General features: G+C 40.0%; 1 protein-coding gene across 2 annotated transcripts in view; it reads right to left on the bottom strand.

The window, feature by feature from the left end:
• Positions 1 to 827: 827 nt before the first annotated feature.
• OBSL1 (obscurin like cytoskeletal adaptor 1) overlaps positions 828 to 15,732 on the bottom strand; it is a 55,620-nt gene continuing 40,715 nt past the window's right edge. For both annotated transcript variants that reach the window (XM_072418072.1, XM_072418073.1), the window contains exons 18-27: positions 11,648 to 11,923; positions 10,628 to 10,897; positions 9,422 to 9,688; positions 8,229 to 8,608; positions 7,858 to 8,011; positions 6,721 to 6,882; positions 5,929 to 6,033; positions 4,837 to 5,103; positions 4,449 to 4,718; positions 828 to 3,059 (exon numbers count right to left, since the gene is read on the bottom strand). In XM_072418072.1, the coding sequence (XP_072274173.1) occupies positions 3,052 to 3,059; positions 4,449 to 4,718; positions 4,837 to 5,103; positions 5,929 to 6,033; positions 6,721 to 6,882; positions 7,858 to 8,011; positions 8,229 to 8,608; positions 9,422 to 9,688; positions 10,628 to 10,897; positions 11,648 to 11,923 (2,159 nt within the window). In that variant the 3' untranslated portion in view covers positions 828 to 3,051. The remainder of the gene's footprint in view (positions 3,060 to 4,448; positions 4,719 to 4,836; positions 5,104 to 5,928; positions 6,034 to 6,720; positions 6,883 to 7,857; positions 8,012 to 8,228; positions 8,609 to 9,421; positions 9,689 to 10,627; positions 10,898 to 11,647; positions 11,924 to 15,732) is intronic.

The raw sequence follows: 15,732 nt of genomic DNA, 5'->3' as shown, positions 1-15,732 counted from the left end.
AATTTGGTTTCCCATTACAAGCCACCATTTTGTTTTTTTACACAGCAGTGAGAAGGTGAAGCTGAGCTGTCAATCAGGGCCCTGCACATCAAGGACACCATTGTTCTTTCCATGACATGTATGTGTCACTGCTTTGTGTACATTTGGATAGGCAAGGGATGTGGTCAAAGATGGAGATGAGAGCTAGTTACATGCTTGTTCAGTAATTCAAAAATATTGAGGCCAGATGCAGCCGGACAGGTTGGCTCATGAATGACCTACCAACTTTTGACTCCAGGGTATGGAATTATCATGCAACTATTTGCACTGTTCACCAATATGTTGTTTGTACCTCTGCACTGAGGGTATTGGTGGTGATCGTGGATCATTCCGATCTGCAAGTTCATGGCCACATTACAGAGAAACTATGTGAATAGAAATAAGGTAGCTTTTATTATTGATTTAGTTTTTGAAGGTACAGGACATAACTTTTGCTTTTCAGACCTTATGTTTTGTGCTATTGAGTACTATATGTACTATTGAGCTTGCAGTTTGTTTAGAACTTCCAAATATTTCTATGTTCAGTGTCTGGGCACTTTAATACCCTCCAGTTGAGAATTCTCAGTGGGCAGAATTGAGCACTGTCAACAGTCAGAAAATCTTGATATAACCCCTAGGATAGCCCTAGGCAGCCCAGTATTCTTGGTAGTGAAGAACCAAACCAGGGGGTTGAAAAATTTGTTTTTAAAGGAATAAATCCCTGTCTAGGATTTGCAGAATATGGACAATAATTTATAGCAATCAAAAAATAACTCATTTTGGTTACTGTGAAAGAAAAAAAAAAACAATGGATGTCAAAGTGAGAGATTTATTAGCATAGACAGAGGAGGCATGAACAATTGCAGACAATGTGAGATGAGTAATGGTGGTGTGGTCATTAGGATGCACATCTCAGTCGTGTAGCACTATGCTAAATCACGGCAAACATTCTTTATATTCCCAAACATACACGCCCTTAAAATGAGCACTTTTCCCTTGTCTGGTTAACATTCTTTACTTTCTATAACATAAACTGACTAAATTCACAGTCAAATGTTCACTCTTTTACACACTTTCACTTCCGAACGCATAGCTTGTGCCGAGAAAATATCCAAACAATTGCAAAAAATGGTATCTGGATGGACACATGACTTAAGAAGGGAGTTTGGGTGGATGGATCAACCATATCTGTAAACATTTATGCATGCTTACTTTTTCATATCTTTTTATATCCTTTTTTATATCTTAATGAACAGGATTGGTATAATGGCATTTCCAAAAAAGGGAAAGGTTATTAGGATTCTCAAACTTTGGACTACAAGACATGCTTCGCCCACTTCAAAGACACCTCTATAATGCATTCCAATGTGGAATGTATTTGTTTATTACCTTGGTGTCTAACTTTTGTGTCCTCTATTAGGGTTTCTAGAATTTATCACTTGCACTGAATAGTTTGAAATTATGTTCCTTTCCTGTTTGTTTTGTTTGGTGTCCCAAAATAGTTTAGGATCTCAAAAAAATTTCATTTACAGAATTACTTAGTGGGAAACATGATGGCCTCCAGATAATTTGGATTGGAAGCCTCCTAGCTGCTCTAGAACAAGGGCTAATTGGAGCTCATCTTCCTCAATTCATTTGCTTCAAACAACATCACTGGATGAACTATAATGCAACTAAAATATTCTGTGCTGCTGCAAAAATGATTGCTTGTATTTGGGTGGAAGGTAAGCACTCAAAACTGTGATGTAGACCTAGGTCTACATCAAGGTCTAGGTGGTGTAGACCTTCTACATTCATAGCTTTAGGATCAGGAGCATAAAATTGGTATGAGGGTCATACCTTCAATTGGCTGTTTACTGGAGCAATTACTCCGAAGATATTTTCCCCAGGACCATGGATTTGGAGAAGCTCTAAGATCTGCTCTATTACGAGGCTGTAAATGGAGTGATATCTCAGGCCCCTTACTTTACCCCTTAGGGATCCACAAGACCTTTTGTCTTGGAGAGTTGGACATCAACGTTCATGTGATCCTCTATACACTAAGTTTAGATCAAAGATTATGTACAGCAATATGTCTAATCCTGATCCATCCAACCCCACTCAAAGCGAGCTTTTACCCAAACAGGCAAAACATTCCAGCACCCTTGTACAACAATGATCCCTCAACTTTTCAGCACACCCATTCCAGAGGAACTAAGCAATGATGCAATTAAACCTTTCTCTTTTATCCCACTAAATAGTTCTTTTGGATCTATACTGTTCTGCCAGATCACACGGTAATTTCCCTAAAATTGGCTGCAAATTTGGGTTAACCCTTATTCTGAGTTAAGTGTGCATGTTTCCCAGCCCATAAGTGATCAGGTGTGACAACATGGTATGATCCCAGGGGTGCTCTTTTTTTATGAGATTGGAAAACATTACAACCTCCTTCTTCTTACTTCCATCAGCACATTTTCTTTGCTTCAACACCCCTAAAAACACGTGCTATATACAAATGATAAATATAGGGATGATGGTGCTGAATTACCTATCAAACAAACACAAGCAGTGAACATTTTGGGGATTTCATTTTTTTTTTTGTACTGTATACGGCTAATGTATTGTATGGAATGGGGGGCCTAAAGCCTCAATATCTCCCACTGCTCATCTCAATACTTCTTCTCTACTTACACTTGTCAATCTCACTCAACTCATTCTAGTTACCAATTTCTCTTTGACCGATTCACTCAGATGTGCATTTGTCTGGCTGTACATTTTTTGTGCTTTGTTCAGGGCTTGGTAGAAAGGACGGCAGAAAGATAATAAATAAATAATAGGGAGCCAAGGGCGGAAGGGTTTATAACCCGTGTCTAATGGCTTATAAAAAGCTTTGCTTTAACTGAACCCTCATCCTGGTCTCTGGAATGAGCACAGCTCAACCCTATGTGAGACTGGGGACAAATGAAGACAAATGAAGGGTCAGGGCTGGCATCTACACAGGAAGAAAAGGCATTGCTGGCTTCTGCAGGCTGTGGCTGGTGCATGCAGATCTTCCTATTGTTCTGTTGGAAAAAACACAAATAAATTATTAGGTTGCAATGGCCATGTACTAGGCCTTTGCTGAAATCCTTATAAATATGCTTATATAAAAATCTGAATATTAATTCATAGGAGGTTTAGGGCTTGTGGGTCCATTCTTTTTGAACCATTTAAAACGGTTTGATTTTTTGAAACCGAAGGTATAACAGATATGTGTATATTTTTTTTACTATTATATACAAATTTACTAATACTATTAATAACTAATTTTTACTTTTTTTTTTTTTACAAATAAACCTATATTAGGGGCTTCTACTGTTTCACAGCAGGTTTTCAAAAAAGGCAAACACAGGAAGCTCTTTGCCTTGGATTCTACCAACAGAGCAGGCAAGGAGAGTCACTTATTTGTCTCATTCACTTAAGAATGTAGGGGGGGGAAAATCAATGTTCTGCAAATTTCAATTTAAGCTGCTAAATTCTGTGAACAATTGGCTGTTTCAACAATTAAAGCAGGACTAAAAAACAAAAAAACAAAAACATACCTTTACAGGTGAAAAGCCATCGATCCTTTTGTGGTCCTAGACAAGTCAGTCCCACGCTTTCCTGTCTTCCTTCTTCGTTTTTGCATGTATAGGACACCAGGTGCCACTATCCTTTTCATCTTCTTCTGCATTCTTCTTCCCACGTCACTCAATCTCGCACTGTGCCAGATCGAGCATGCGCAAATGGAGCAGCCCACATCCTCCTGGGATATTTGATGTATGTATTCCAGGAAGCTGTGGGTTTCCCATTTAGCTTTTACCACCGTGGCAGTTAAGACAAAAGTTGAGGAGTATCCCATTAAAAAGTAAAAAAAAACTTGGAATTAACAATAATTAAAAAAACACACTTTTTTCCTTAGCTAAATGGGTTATCCATCCTTAAAGTAAAAAAAATGTGGTGATACTGTAGGTGTGCTTAAGAAATAGACAGGGGAACATAAAAATGGGGCTTCTCTTTTATATGCCTTCAAATATTGAAAGCAATGTTTATGATTTCCAAAAATGTAAATGTAAAAATGCAGTACATGACATTATGCAGGCAATTGAATCAGTACATGAGGACCATATGGAGCGGGTATATCTGGAACACTGAATTATTGGTTCCCTTAACCCAGGAATGGCACTGTCAAGGGACCTGGATGGTGGATTTATCTTGATTCACAAGGTAAGGGGAAAAACTTCTGTTCAAGATGGGTTAGAAGGGATTGAAAGGGTGGGTTTAATTTGCCTGCAGATGATTTTTAATTGCCTTCCCGTAAATCAGCAGATGGTTGTATTCAGTGATTGTAACAAAAACATACATACAAAAGTCCATCTATACAGACCCTTACACATGTTGATAAGTGAGGTGCACCATGTTTTCTCTATTACCTAGCACAGTGAGCCTGGCTTCTGAACGCGTCTTGCCAGCAGTAAATCTTACGGTTCCAGACAATCCAGGGTGAGTGTCCTTCAGAACGAGCCTGTGCCGATTTCCTCTGCTTTCAATAACAACATCTCCGCCATTGTGCAGTAGCACCCCGTTCAGACTCCATTGTGGAGGGCGAGGAAGAGGAATGGACACCTCACACTCAAAACAAGCATCATTGGGGGCCGTCACCTTGACATCTCTCAGATTACGAAGCAGTTGGATGGCTAATCCTAAAAATCATTTTCAGAGTCATTATAAAATAGTGTATCACTATTAAAGTCAAACTTAGAACTATATATAGTTACTGGTTTGTATTTCCAATAATGAATGTAGCAAATGTTTCCTTACCTTCCACCAATAATCGAGCTGAGCTCTGGCCTCCACTGGTCTTCAGAGTATAGACATCCTCATCTTCAGGGCCAACATCATTGATGAACAGTGTGCGATAGGCATCTTCACTAGTTATCTGGTATTTTTCAGATGGGAGGATCACCTGGCCTCCTCGCAGCCAGGTGACCCGAGCTCGGGCTGGGTTCACCTTACACTCCAGGATGACACGATGACCCTGCAGGGCTGTCTTGTCTCTCAATGCCTTCACTATGCGCACAGGAAGCTCTGGAGAGTCAATGGGACATAGAGAAGGTAGTTTCTATCTTTCCTTGTGATTCTTCTCAACATCCCCATTATAACAATTAAATGTATGGATAAAATACAAAGAACCCTACAGTGCAGAAGGAGCAGTCTGATCGATTTTTGGGTCCTCACAGATAACTGCATCCTTCTCCTAAAGGCTACATTTTTAGTCCTTCCAAGACCAGGAAGTCATTGATGTTGAGATGGCCAGCCTAATCTATTCAATTCATATTCGCCTCAAACCTTATGCGCTATTTGTAGATTTTCAGGGGTGTATTTAGACAGAGTGTTGCCCTTGGCACTGTATAATGGCATGATGGAATGATGGCATCCATTTGTACAAACTCTACACTTTGTGAAATGTGAATATTTTACTAAAAATCTAGAATTGTTAGAAGCAGCATGGAGTCTGCTTTGTATTCACTGTTACTTTTTCATTAAACATGAAATAGGAGAGATAGTTTTAAATTTCTGTTATTATTAATTTTCTGAGTCTTGAGATTCCTTTCAGTAACCTCTGCTCCCATTTTCTCCCATGTTTTGTGGTGGAAAGATGAGGGAAACAATAGAGAAATGTAATCCATGGGGCTATTCTTGCCTCTCCAACCCTTCTGTCCTGGGCACTGGTTCATGATGGGCATTATGGTAATACAGCCATATTTGGACCATTGGGCATTTGGGTTTTTGAACTCCCATTATGGAGTTTCTTCCAGATTGTGTAATAAATACCTATTTAGCTTGCAAGGATGGTAAGGTTTTCTCCTTGAAACAACCCAAACAGGGCAGAATTTAGAAACAGCCTCTGACCTGTTACTACAAGCTTGGCTCTTGACTCGATTCTTCTTGCTCGAAAAAGGATTTCTCCAGAGTCTTCACAGTGGGCTCCACAAATCAATAAGAAATGTCTGCGACCTGCAAAGACAGAAGAAATGAAGACATAACTAACATCAAAGCTGAATGGTTATGGCTAAGTAATAAAACTTGGAATCCATAAGCATTTAAAGTGCACACACCTAACAAGCTATGCTAAAAAGCCAATTGTATTATTCACCTAAAGTTACTTCAAAATTAATGTTGAGATGACTTATTTTATGGTCACATGACTGCTTAGCCTTCTGTACATCCTCTGTCTGCTAATGTAGTGACCGCAAAAAGTTCATTCCTAGTCTGTGTATGCTGCAGTCAAATACCTTTGCAGGGCTGGAGAAAAAACACAGTGAAGAAAATGACTACAGAGATAAGGACAAGTTGCAGAACTTGAATGGCTCAATTTCAAGTCCGTGCAATTTGCGTTAAAAGGTCAAATTTTCTGCATCTCCTTGACCATCTCTATAAGACTCAATGTCCATGTAGAGTTCCCGTATCGCCGTAATTAGTTCTCCATCATGTCCTTTCTCCAGCCCTGCAATGTTAAAATCCTATTGACCATCTGTTATCAAAAAGGATCAGCCCAGGAACAAAATGACCATGCCAGTATGAAATTGCTTCAGTGTTTGGCATGGTCAGAATTCCTTTCCTCTTTATTCCGAAATTAGTTTTTGTTGAGCTTTAAACAACTGATGTGAAAACTGAATCCAGAGAGTGTTGTAGGAAATGTACCTTCCTGGCGGATCTTTGTGGTTGAGGATACTTTGATCCTCTCGCCATTTTTGAACCACTCCCCCTTGGCCTGGGCACAGGACAGTTCGCAGATGAAAGCAGCGTTGTCATTCTCTATGATCTCCACATCCTGTAGATCTTTCAGCACTTGTGGTTCTTGCTCTGAGGGTAAAAGAAATACATTACTTAAAATTGGATTGGCTTCCTTATATTGAAAACAGCGAACCAGGCCTGTAAAGTTACTTGTAGTCTCTAGTGCTAGTTTGATCAGGAGACAGGCTGACAACGTTGGAGCACACTTAAATGACAGCTTGCAATAGTTGATCTTTCTTCACGGTTATTATACCAGTTATCATCATAATAAAAGCTGCAGCCCTGAGTCCACAACTATGGATGTTGGCAATGTTCTGTGCTCTGTTATATCATCTGCTCTTGTTAGTTCAAACAAGAATGAAGAATCGGCACACAGAGCACTGGGCATATAATGTGCCCTCCTGCATTGGGTTCCAATTCCCAAAGCTTCTCCTGCCTATTCATAAATGGCACCACCTTTCCTGCCTTAATAGACAATAACAAGACATTTAAGGATTAACAAGGCATGGAAACTATAAAATATGGAAATAAAGAAAAGAGCAAAATGGGTATATTGTATTAATGGTATACAAATATAATAGAACAAAGAAAATAGATTATACAATCAAAGTATTCATTGTTTCATACCGCATCATGGTGGGATTTACTGGAACAGTTTGCTATACAAAAGTTTCCTATGACTAATTCCTTCCAGATAGGTACTCTTTAAGGTATGTTTACAGATTCACAAAGGCTCATTAATCCTGACACGTTTCACCCTCATGACTTCTTCAGGGAAAGTTGAAACATGGAAACTAGCATTTTAGTACAGAACATGCATAGACCTGTTTAATGTAATTTTTATTTAATTATTGTTTGGTAATGGGTCATTATGTTGGAGCGGTATTTAGGCCAAATCTAGAGATGGTTTTAGGGTGGAGTCATGGAGGGGTTTTGCCAGGGCAAGGGTTTGTCCAAGTGTAGCTTTATCTGTTTTTGAAATCTTGGAGGGTTTGATAAAGATTTTAGGTTTCTTGAACAGATCACAAGACAACATCCACTCACCCAGGACACGTAAATTTGCAGATGCAGTCAGTTCTTCTACATGACACGTGTAGGTCCCAGCGTTCTGTGGCTCACACTGGCTGAGATGAAGGATTCTGCGCCGCCCCACAGAGAACATACGACAGGAAGTACTGGGAACCAGCTGCACTCCATCCTGGAAGAGGGAAGTGTCAGTGTACACAAACATAACCATCTACAATCTTCTTACCTTCTTGGCCACAAATTAGGCAAAGCACATGGGCAGTAAAATATATTATCTCATCCCAAAGAAAAGGGACCAATCAGGATTGGAAAAAACTTGGAAATTGTAAAGTATTTAATTTTTTGCCAGCTAGTTAACCCTCATACATGTTTTTTTGGGGGGGTCTCACCTTACTCCAGGTCACAACGGCCTCTTGTTTGGACACCTCACACTGGAATGTAGCTAGTCCACCCTCATTGACCACAAAGTCATGCGGAGGCTGTGTGATGGTCAGTGGAGGCTCAATGACTGTCAGTTGTGCTGTAGTACGCAGAATGTCAGTGGTGAAAGCTATAACGGATGAATCTGCAAGGTTGAGATCTGAGAGGTGCAGAAAATGTTGTCGGCCACTCGTCCTGATGACGCAGCGGTCATCAGAGCTCAGACGGACTCCACCCTTCCACCATTCTCCATTCAAACCCTCATGAGATAACTCCACAATGAATTCCATGTTACTCCCTTCTTGACATTTCACATCTTTCAAGCCTTTTTTTATCGCTATACTGCGTGCTGTAAAAAAATAGCAAACACATTATATTTGTGTGCGGGTGAGGGCAGCAGCTAACTTACAATTCTAGTTATTTGACAGTTACACTGATGCATAGACCATGGTTCTTGTTGGGCCACTACCAAGGCAAGCTTGCAGCAAGCAAAGTCATGTTGAAAACGGAGCTGCTAATTTGCATGCCTGTTGCAGGCTTCTGAAAAATATGGAAGGAAGTGACATTCCAAGGATGTTTTGCCAACTGGGTTTTTTCTATAACATTGCATTTGATAAAAGAAGCTGGCGGGGCTGTGAAGTTGTAGTCAGAAGCAATTATTGTGTACCTGGACTTTAGCCCAAAATGTACTGACTACCACTCTACTGCCCTGGCTTAGGGGACACTATGGATCCTGCTTTATCTGGGCAATCTGGGAAATGTGAAATGAACTTTGATTCTGATACCCAACTAAGCACTTGAAGCCAACTTCTGGTATTGGTAATAACTCCTTCCCAAAAACATCACCACCATTTGTCCAGAATCAAACTTTTTCATTCCCAAAGCCCTAATGAAGGGGAACTTTTTCAACCCTGAAACATGTTGCCTTCTTCTAGTGGATCCAAAAGAAAAAAAAACAGAAAAAAGAAAAGAGATGTCAGAAAACGATCAAGTGGTCTGTCAAGTCCGGCTATCTTTAGAATAGTCCCCTTTTTTCTCCGAATTTATTGAAGTCAAATGATTTACTGACCATCAGTATTTTCTGATAGCAAGTTTTTAAAATGCCCTCAGTATGGGCTTCCCTGAAATATTTTTTATGATATGATGGTAATATGACACTTACGTAGGACATTAAGACGACAATCAGTCCTATCATGGAGGCTCTCACAGCTATACCGACCCCGATCAGAAGCCTGGACACCATGAATAGTCAGCTTATGGGTGCTGCCAGTGTCCTCAAGTGTAAACCTATCACTTGGCTGGATGACAACTCCCTGCTTAACCCAGCGCACTTCTCCTCTCTCTGTGTTCACCTGGACCTGGAAGGTGACATCTTCTTCTTCTTCCACCTCCTTGTCCTCCAGCCCCTGAGCAAACATCACGTGTGCCTCTGAGAGAAGATGAGGATCAGATAAGTTTTTAATAAAATGTACATAATGGAGTATGTTATACCAATTCTACACACTAAAGACATCAGATTTAGGATTAAAAAGGATGAGTAGTCCCAAAAGCACCATATCAGTTGTTGGAAAAGTCTGGTGGTCTAAAGTCTAAACTGTCCAATGAGAGGATCCCCATGCAATCATTACTAGATGTTTTCATGCACATCTCTGAGTTTAATGCTTCCCATAAACTTTGGGGTGATCCCACTCTTCCTATTAGTAATTTATAACTATTTAATGTATTAAAAGTTTTACCGGGATAATTTTGTGTATACCAAATGAGGCGCGGATTGCCAAACTTTGATTTTTACCAGATTAGGATTATATTTTAGGGGCAAACAATAGCAACTAGTAAAGGGGTTCTTGGCAGTTTAATTCCTATTGCCTTTTACAGGAATCCTGAAAACCTATGTTGTTTGCATCCCAGATATGGTGTTTCCTTATTAGACCAATGAGGTTGCAGGGGACCAAGAACCTGGTTGCTGACTATGGGTGGTGAGGGATGGAGAACCTGTGCTCCAGGGCGCCACGCTTAAAAGGCATTGGGACAGATAGAAATAGCTGCACCACCATGACATACTATTAGGCAAAGGACATGCCTATTGACCATAACTTAAAACCAAGGTAATATAGTTGCACAGACATACATTTATAAGTTCAATTTAAGTTCTCTTACAGGCCAGTTGACTTACAGGTCACCTCCTTTTTAAGGTAAGTAACCTTTTTTGAAGCTTTACAAACATACTTCAAGCTCATTTGGCATTTTTATTGAATTTTACTGAAATAAAGCCATTTTTTACACTAACCAAAGTCTTACATGCCCTTAAAATGTAAAAACTTCTTGTCACTTAAGAAGATGGACAAACTGAATATAATGAACTCCATACCTTGCACCCTAAGCCTTGCCCGAGAAATTAGTCCCTCTGCATTGGCAATGATGGTACCCGAGTCTGAAAGACGGCACCCATGTAGTGTCAAAGAATGACACAGTCCGTTGCTAGCCATGCTGGCCCTCCTGTCTGAATTTACTGGAGAACCATTCAGCTCCCACTGAAGAATCACATCATCTGGAGAGACAACACACTTAAAAGTAGCAGCCTCTCCTTCCAGAACAGTGACGTTCTGCAGCTCCGTAAGGAACTCCACCTGACGAGGTGCTGGGGAAAGAGGAATAAGGGTTAGAATTTTATCAATTAGACATAGATCTGTAGACGTTTTTAATTTAATTTTTTGTTTTAGGTTTGCATGTTTACATGAGAGTAAACTTGACTTATAGAGACATTTTGAAACCTAGTTGATCTCCTTATTTAGCAATAATTTAGCTTTTTTCAAACTAAACTCCTTAAAGGTCTGTCTACCCAAAGGTGATATTTTGGTAACAAGAGGAACCGGGCTGGTTTAGTCAATTCTGACTATTCGAACAGCAAATATTAATTCCCGACTGAATGTTCTTGACCACCTGGAAGTTATGGATGTTCCCACCCACCTGTGTGAGTCCCAGCTCTTCCTGTTCTATTCTCCCTAATAAAAAATTAAAAAAAAAATAAAACAGTGAAGACTGTGAAACTTTCATAATAGGTGAGCAGATGTGCTGAACTAGGAAGTCTCTGGGAATCATACCAAGAGAGACCCAGAGGAAACTAAAACAGGGTTTATCTCTACAGCACCTACAAAAATGTAAAATATCAGACTAAGCCATCAATAAAAAATAATGATATATATCTAAACTGATCACAAGGTATAGAACAAATTGGGCAATTTTCTTTAAAAGTCAAATAAAATGTTGGAAAATTAGAATCATGGCCATGCTGCCATCCACTTTCCTGACAACTTTTCCACGGTAGGTTTGAATCTCTGTTGCCTAAACCTAGTTGTTGAGTTATACTCACCCACCACCCAATCCTTACCTTCTACACAAACTTCTGCTTGTAATTCGTCTGTGCCAGCATCACAGGTGTAGGTGCCAGAATCAGAAGGCCGAACACTTTGTATGGTGAGCTGACGATGAACGCCTCGTGCCAAGATTTTTACACGTCCCCCCGAGAATAGCTCCTCCCCATTTCGCAGCCAGCGCACTTTGAAATTTGGTCTGGACAGTTCACAGGCCAAAACCAGATCATCCCCAGTCACCAATGTATGGTGCTCAGGAGTTCCGCTGTTACCCACAATGGTGACGGGTGGAGCTGATGGGGCAGAGAAGACAACATACAGGTCAAATGTTCTAAAATACATCCAAAAAATTACCACAACGCAAAACAAAGTGCAGCTTTTATCAGCCCAAAACCACAAACGTCACTACGGGCAAAGTCATCTGAAAATAGGCACTGACAGGGAGGCATTGCAAACATCGAGGCATTGGGGGGAAATTTGGGACACCGGAGCAGACGTATAACCGCAGAATCACAGGAGGAGGAAGAAGGCAAAGCAAGACACACAAGTGCATGGAAGGGGGTCAAATGAATGGTCAGAAAATTTGATTAGAAAATTCGGCAATGATGTTAGCATGACTAAAAGCAGGAGTCACATCATCATGACACCAACTAGGAATCATCAGTGAAAACATGTTATTATATAGGAGCACGCCAAATTTTTAGAAAAGGGTCTGAGTTATTGTGTTATGATGATACCAAAATAGCGGGGTAAACAAGCAAACAGGGAAGCTGCACCCAGCAATGTCTGTGGATGGGTAGCCAAAATTACACCCTGCCGCTACTGTATATTACTGGTATTAATACCATTGCCATGATTAGGATAGGAATACGATTGCATACTATGATATAAAAGCCTGATCATAAGAACAGAAGGGGAAGCAGGCTGAATATGATAACCTTGTGGAGATGGTCAATGAGATGCAGAAAATATATTTAGGGGGCTGTAATAAGGCTACTGAGAGTAAGTGTCCTCTAATGCCCATTAGAGGGCGGCTCACAGATGCTTGTTCCAACTGATTGAAGTGACAACCAATTGCCAGAAAAATCCAAGCAGCATTTGAGAGCACAAAATCTACTATGGGAGTTGACAAAGACCTGACCACTATCTATGGGACACTCTCATTACCTTCAATCATAGGGAATCGTGGATCAATGGAACATAGAGGTTGGTGGGATGTCAACTGGCCAGTAACCACAGCCTATAAACCATTAAAAAACCTCTGTGTATACCCAGCCTGTATGTTTTTTATTGATATGTCCAGGGTAAGGAAAGGGTATAGACCAATACCTAGCATACTGATATGTATTGAACTACTTATAGTGTATATGTATACATACATATTGCAGTGACATATACATACATGTATGTCACTGCAACAGAAAATAATAAATGGAAATCCAAAAATTTACAGATGTCAACAGAACAAGAGAAATGGCTATCTTCAAAAAGGAAATCTGTTCTGATGACAAATATATAAAAGGGGCTTCTCCTAAACTTTATAGAGACTTACTCATACTACATTTCCAGAGCAGTAAATAAAGTAAATCTCTCCAGTGGTACATAGATGACAAAAAATTAACAAAATGAATCAATTCTCTGGTCTCTCCATAACAATAATTAGAAAAAATTTTTTGGTGATGTAGGACGCCTGTCAGTTTCTCTCCTATTGTCTGTGTCTTGTCTGGAAGTTCTCACTGTGTTCTAGAATCATCAGATTATTAAAAAAAAAAAGAGAAAGAGAAACTGGATGAGCCAACAAACCTGGAATAGATCTGGTCTAGGATTGGAAACATTTGCCAACTAATAGCAAATGATTTTAAGAAATCCATTCCAGGTTTGGATCACCCAGGTTCTCCCATGAGAACCTGGGTGATCGTCTATCTTCTGCAGTCTCGGGGAGCTTTATTAAATCAGGCCCGATATGTTTACCTATTTACTTTTATTTTAATTTCATTGAATGTAAAAATAATACAAATGGGGAGGAGACTCTTTTTGAGATGACAACATCCAGCAGATTTTGTTGGGTGAAGCTGACCATGAAACACATAGGAGAAGCTCAGTATAGGGGGTGGCAGGAATGGAGTGGTGGAGGAATAAGGAATGTTATAGGGTGGGATGCAGGGTGGGAAAGGGGGTTGCAGGGTGTTGGTTGCAGTGCCTCTTCGTCTCTCCTGTTACCTCCCACAGTGACATAAAAGCTGAAGCTGTCGTTGCGGGCATCACATAGATATTCGCCAGCGTCATGACGCGACGCTCCCAGGATGGTCAGTGAGCGCTCTGCTCCCCTCTCCTCCACTAGTATGTGCGGATTGTCTTTCAGCCGCTCGCCGTCCTTGTACCACCTCACTTCAGCGTCAGATCGGGACAGGGAAAGTGCCAGCCTGAGGTCGTCAGACACAGTGCACACCCTGCGCGGCATGATCTGGTCACGCTCTAAGATCACCACTACAGCCTCTTACAAGAACCAAACACCAAGAGGAGTTAATGTCCCAAGCAGTAAAGGAGAGGGGACAGAATCTAATTGCAGGTTAAAGGGGTTTTCTAGTTCTCAGTATAATATCCCCCCATATAAAAAAAACGTAAAATTATATATACACAAAATGCCAGGCTGATTCATGTGGCAGAGCAACGTTTCTGGGTTCAGGGAGGTCAAGATAAGAAACAGATATATTGGATTCCATTGGAGAAGTAGGAAATGAATATTCTTAAGTGTCCAACATGTTAGTGGACATATCGGTGGTCATGATAAAGGTGGGCCAACCCCACCAAAACGTTGGACATACAATAAAACTATTTTGTACTTTTCACATTTCTCATTGAAATCATCTATAGTGGATGCTTCAACAAAGAATTAGTTAAGGGGTGTGCACACTGACCCAATCAGCATACTGATTGGGTCAATACTTTATTTTTTTATATTTTTTCCCCTAACAGGTTTGTTTGTTTTTTAATTGAGTTGTATAGGTTAGAGGTGACATTAAAAGTGAGAAAAGTTTTGATTACCAATTGTGGTCTTTTTTTATATCACAAAAGCTTGGCATTTTAATGGGGGTGTGCAGACTTTTTTATCCAGTGTATAGGAAAAAATGCTGCAATAAATGTTCATTAAAAATGTATAGTTTTTGCTGAGCTTGTGCAGTTGCTTTAAATAGGCAGCTTGCATTTCAAGTATAGGTAACACCAAAACTTTATTTTTGAATAAAGGGGGAAAGGTTAGAACCTCTGTGGCAATTTTTGCCAAATGTGCCGCATTGGGAAGATGTTTTCATTTATTCCTGTATTGCAGACATAACACGAAGCAAGGAAAATTCCCTCTGAGACGGCTGTTTCTGGAACAAGTGTCCCCATTGGACAATCTTACCCTATTTAAGCTTTCTTCTCCTGCAGGGGCAGGGGATGTGCCTAAGCATAGGCAACATTTTTGAAATTTGACATTTGCATTGGATATTTAATAGAACATAGCAGTGCAATATATGGGCCTTCTCCAATTTTTTTTTAAACTTGGAAAAAACATTTTTGATTTTATGGCGGTGTAGGGTATAAGAAACCTAATAAGAACCAAGGAATGTTGAACCCAGAAGCTGTCTGCCTCATACCACAGCCTCTTGCAGCAGGTAATACAATGTTGTACATTATTGTTCCCTACAAATCCCCAATACACAATAGCAATAACTTTTAATACATTTTCTTTGCAGATCTAATATTTTAAAGTAAGCAAAATGAGGAAACTGGAAAACCCCTTTCATTCCCCTTTCTATCAGTGTGAAAACATTCAGCTTCAGGGATAGCACACCAAATTCTCAACGATCATGGAAAAAACTTTGGTTCCATCATTTAAATGGGAAACTGTCATGCAGGATGAAGTTTTTGTAATGATCCACATGATTTTTTGAGTCATTATTATGACATTTTCTCTTTAATATATCAGAAATACAGACTTGGGTATGTAGCCTGAAAGGGGTAAATTACACTGAAAAGCCAAAGAGGAGGCTCTGCATCACTTGTGGGCTTTACCTAGGAGAGATCTGCATGCAAATACAGCATGCCCAGCAATGCCTGC

Source organism: Pyxicephalus adspersus, chromosome 7 (assembly GCF_032062135.1).
Source record: "Pyxicephalus adspersus chromosome 7, UCB_Pads_2.0, whole genome shotgun sequence".
NCBI classification, from domain to species: Eukaryota; Metazoa; Chordata; class Amphibia; order Anura; family Pyxicephalidae; genus Pyxicephalus; species Pyxicephalus adspersus.
The sequence above is the reverse complement of the archived record's forward strand: the minus strand, read 5'-3'. Positions and strand labels throughout refer to the sequence as shown.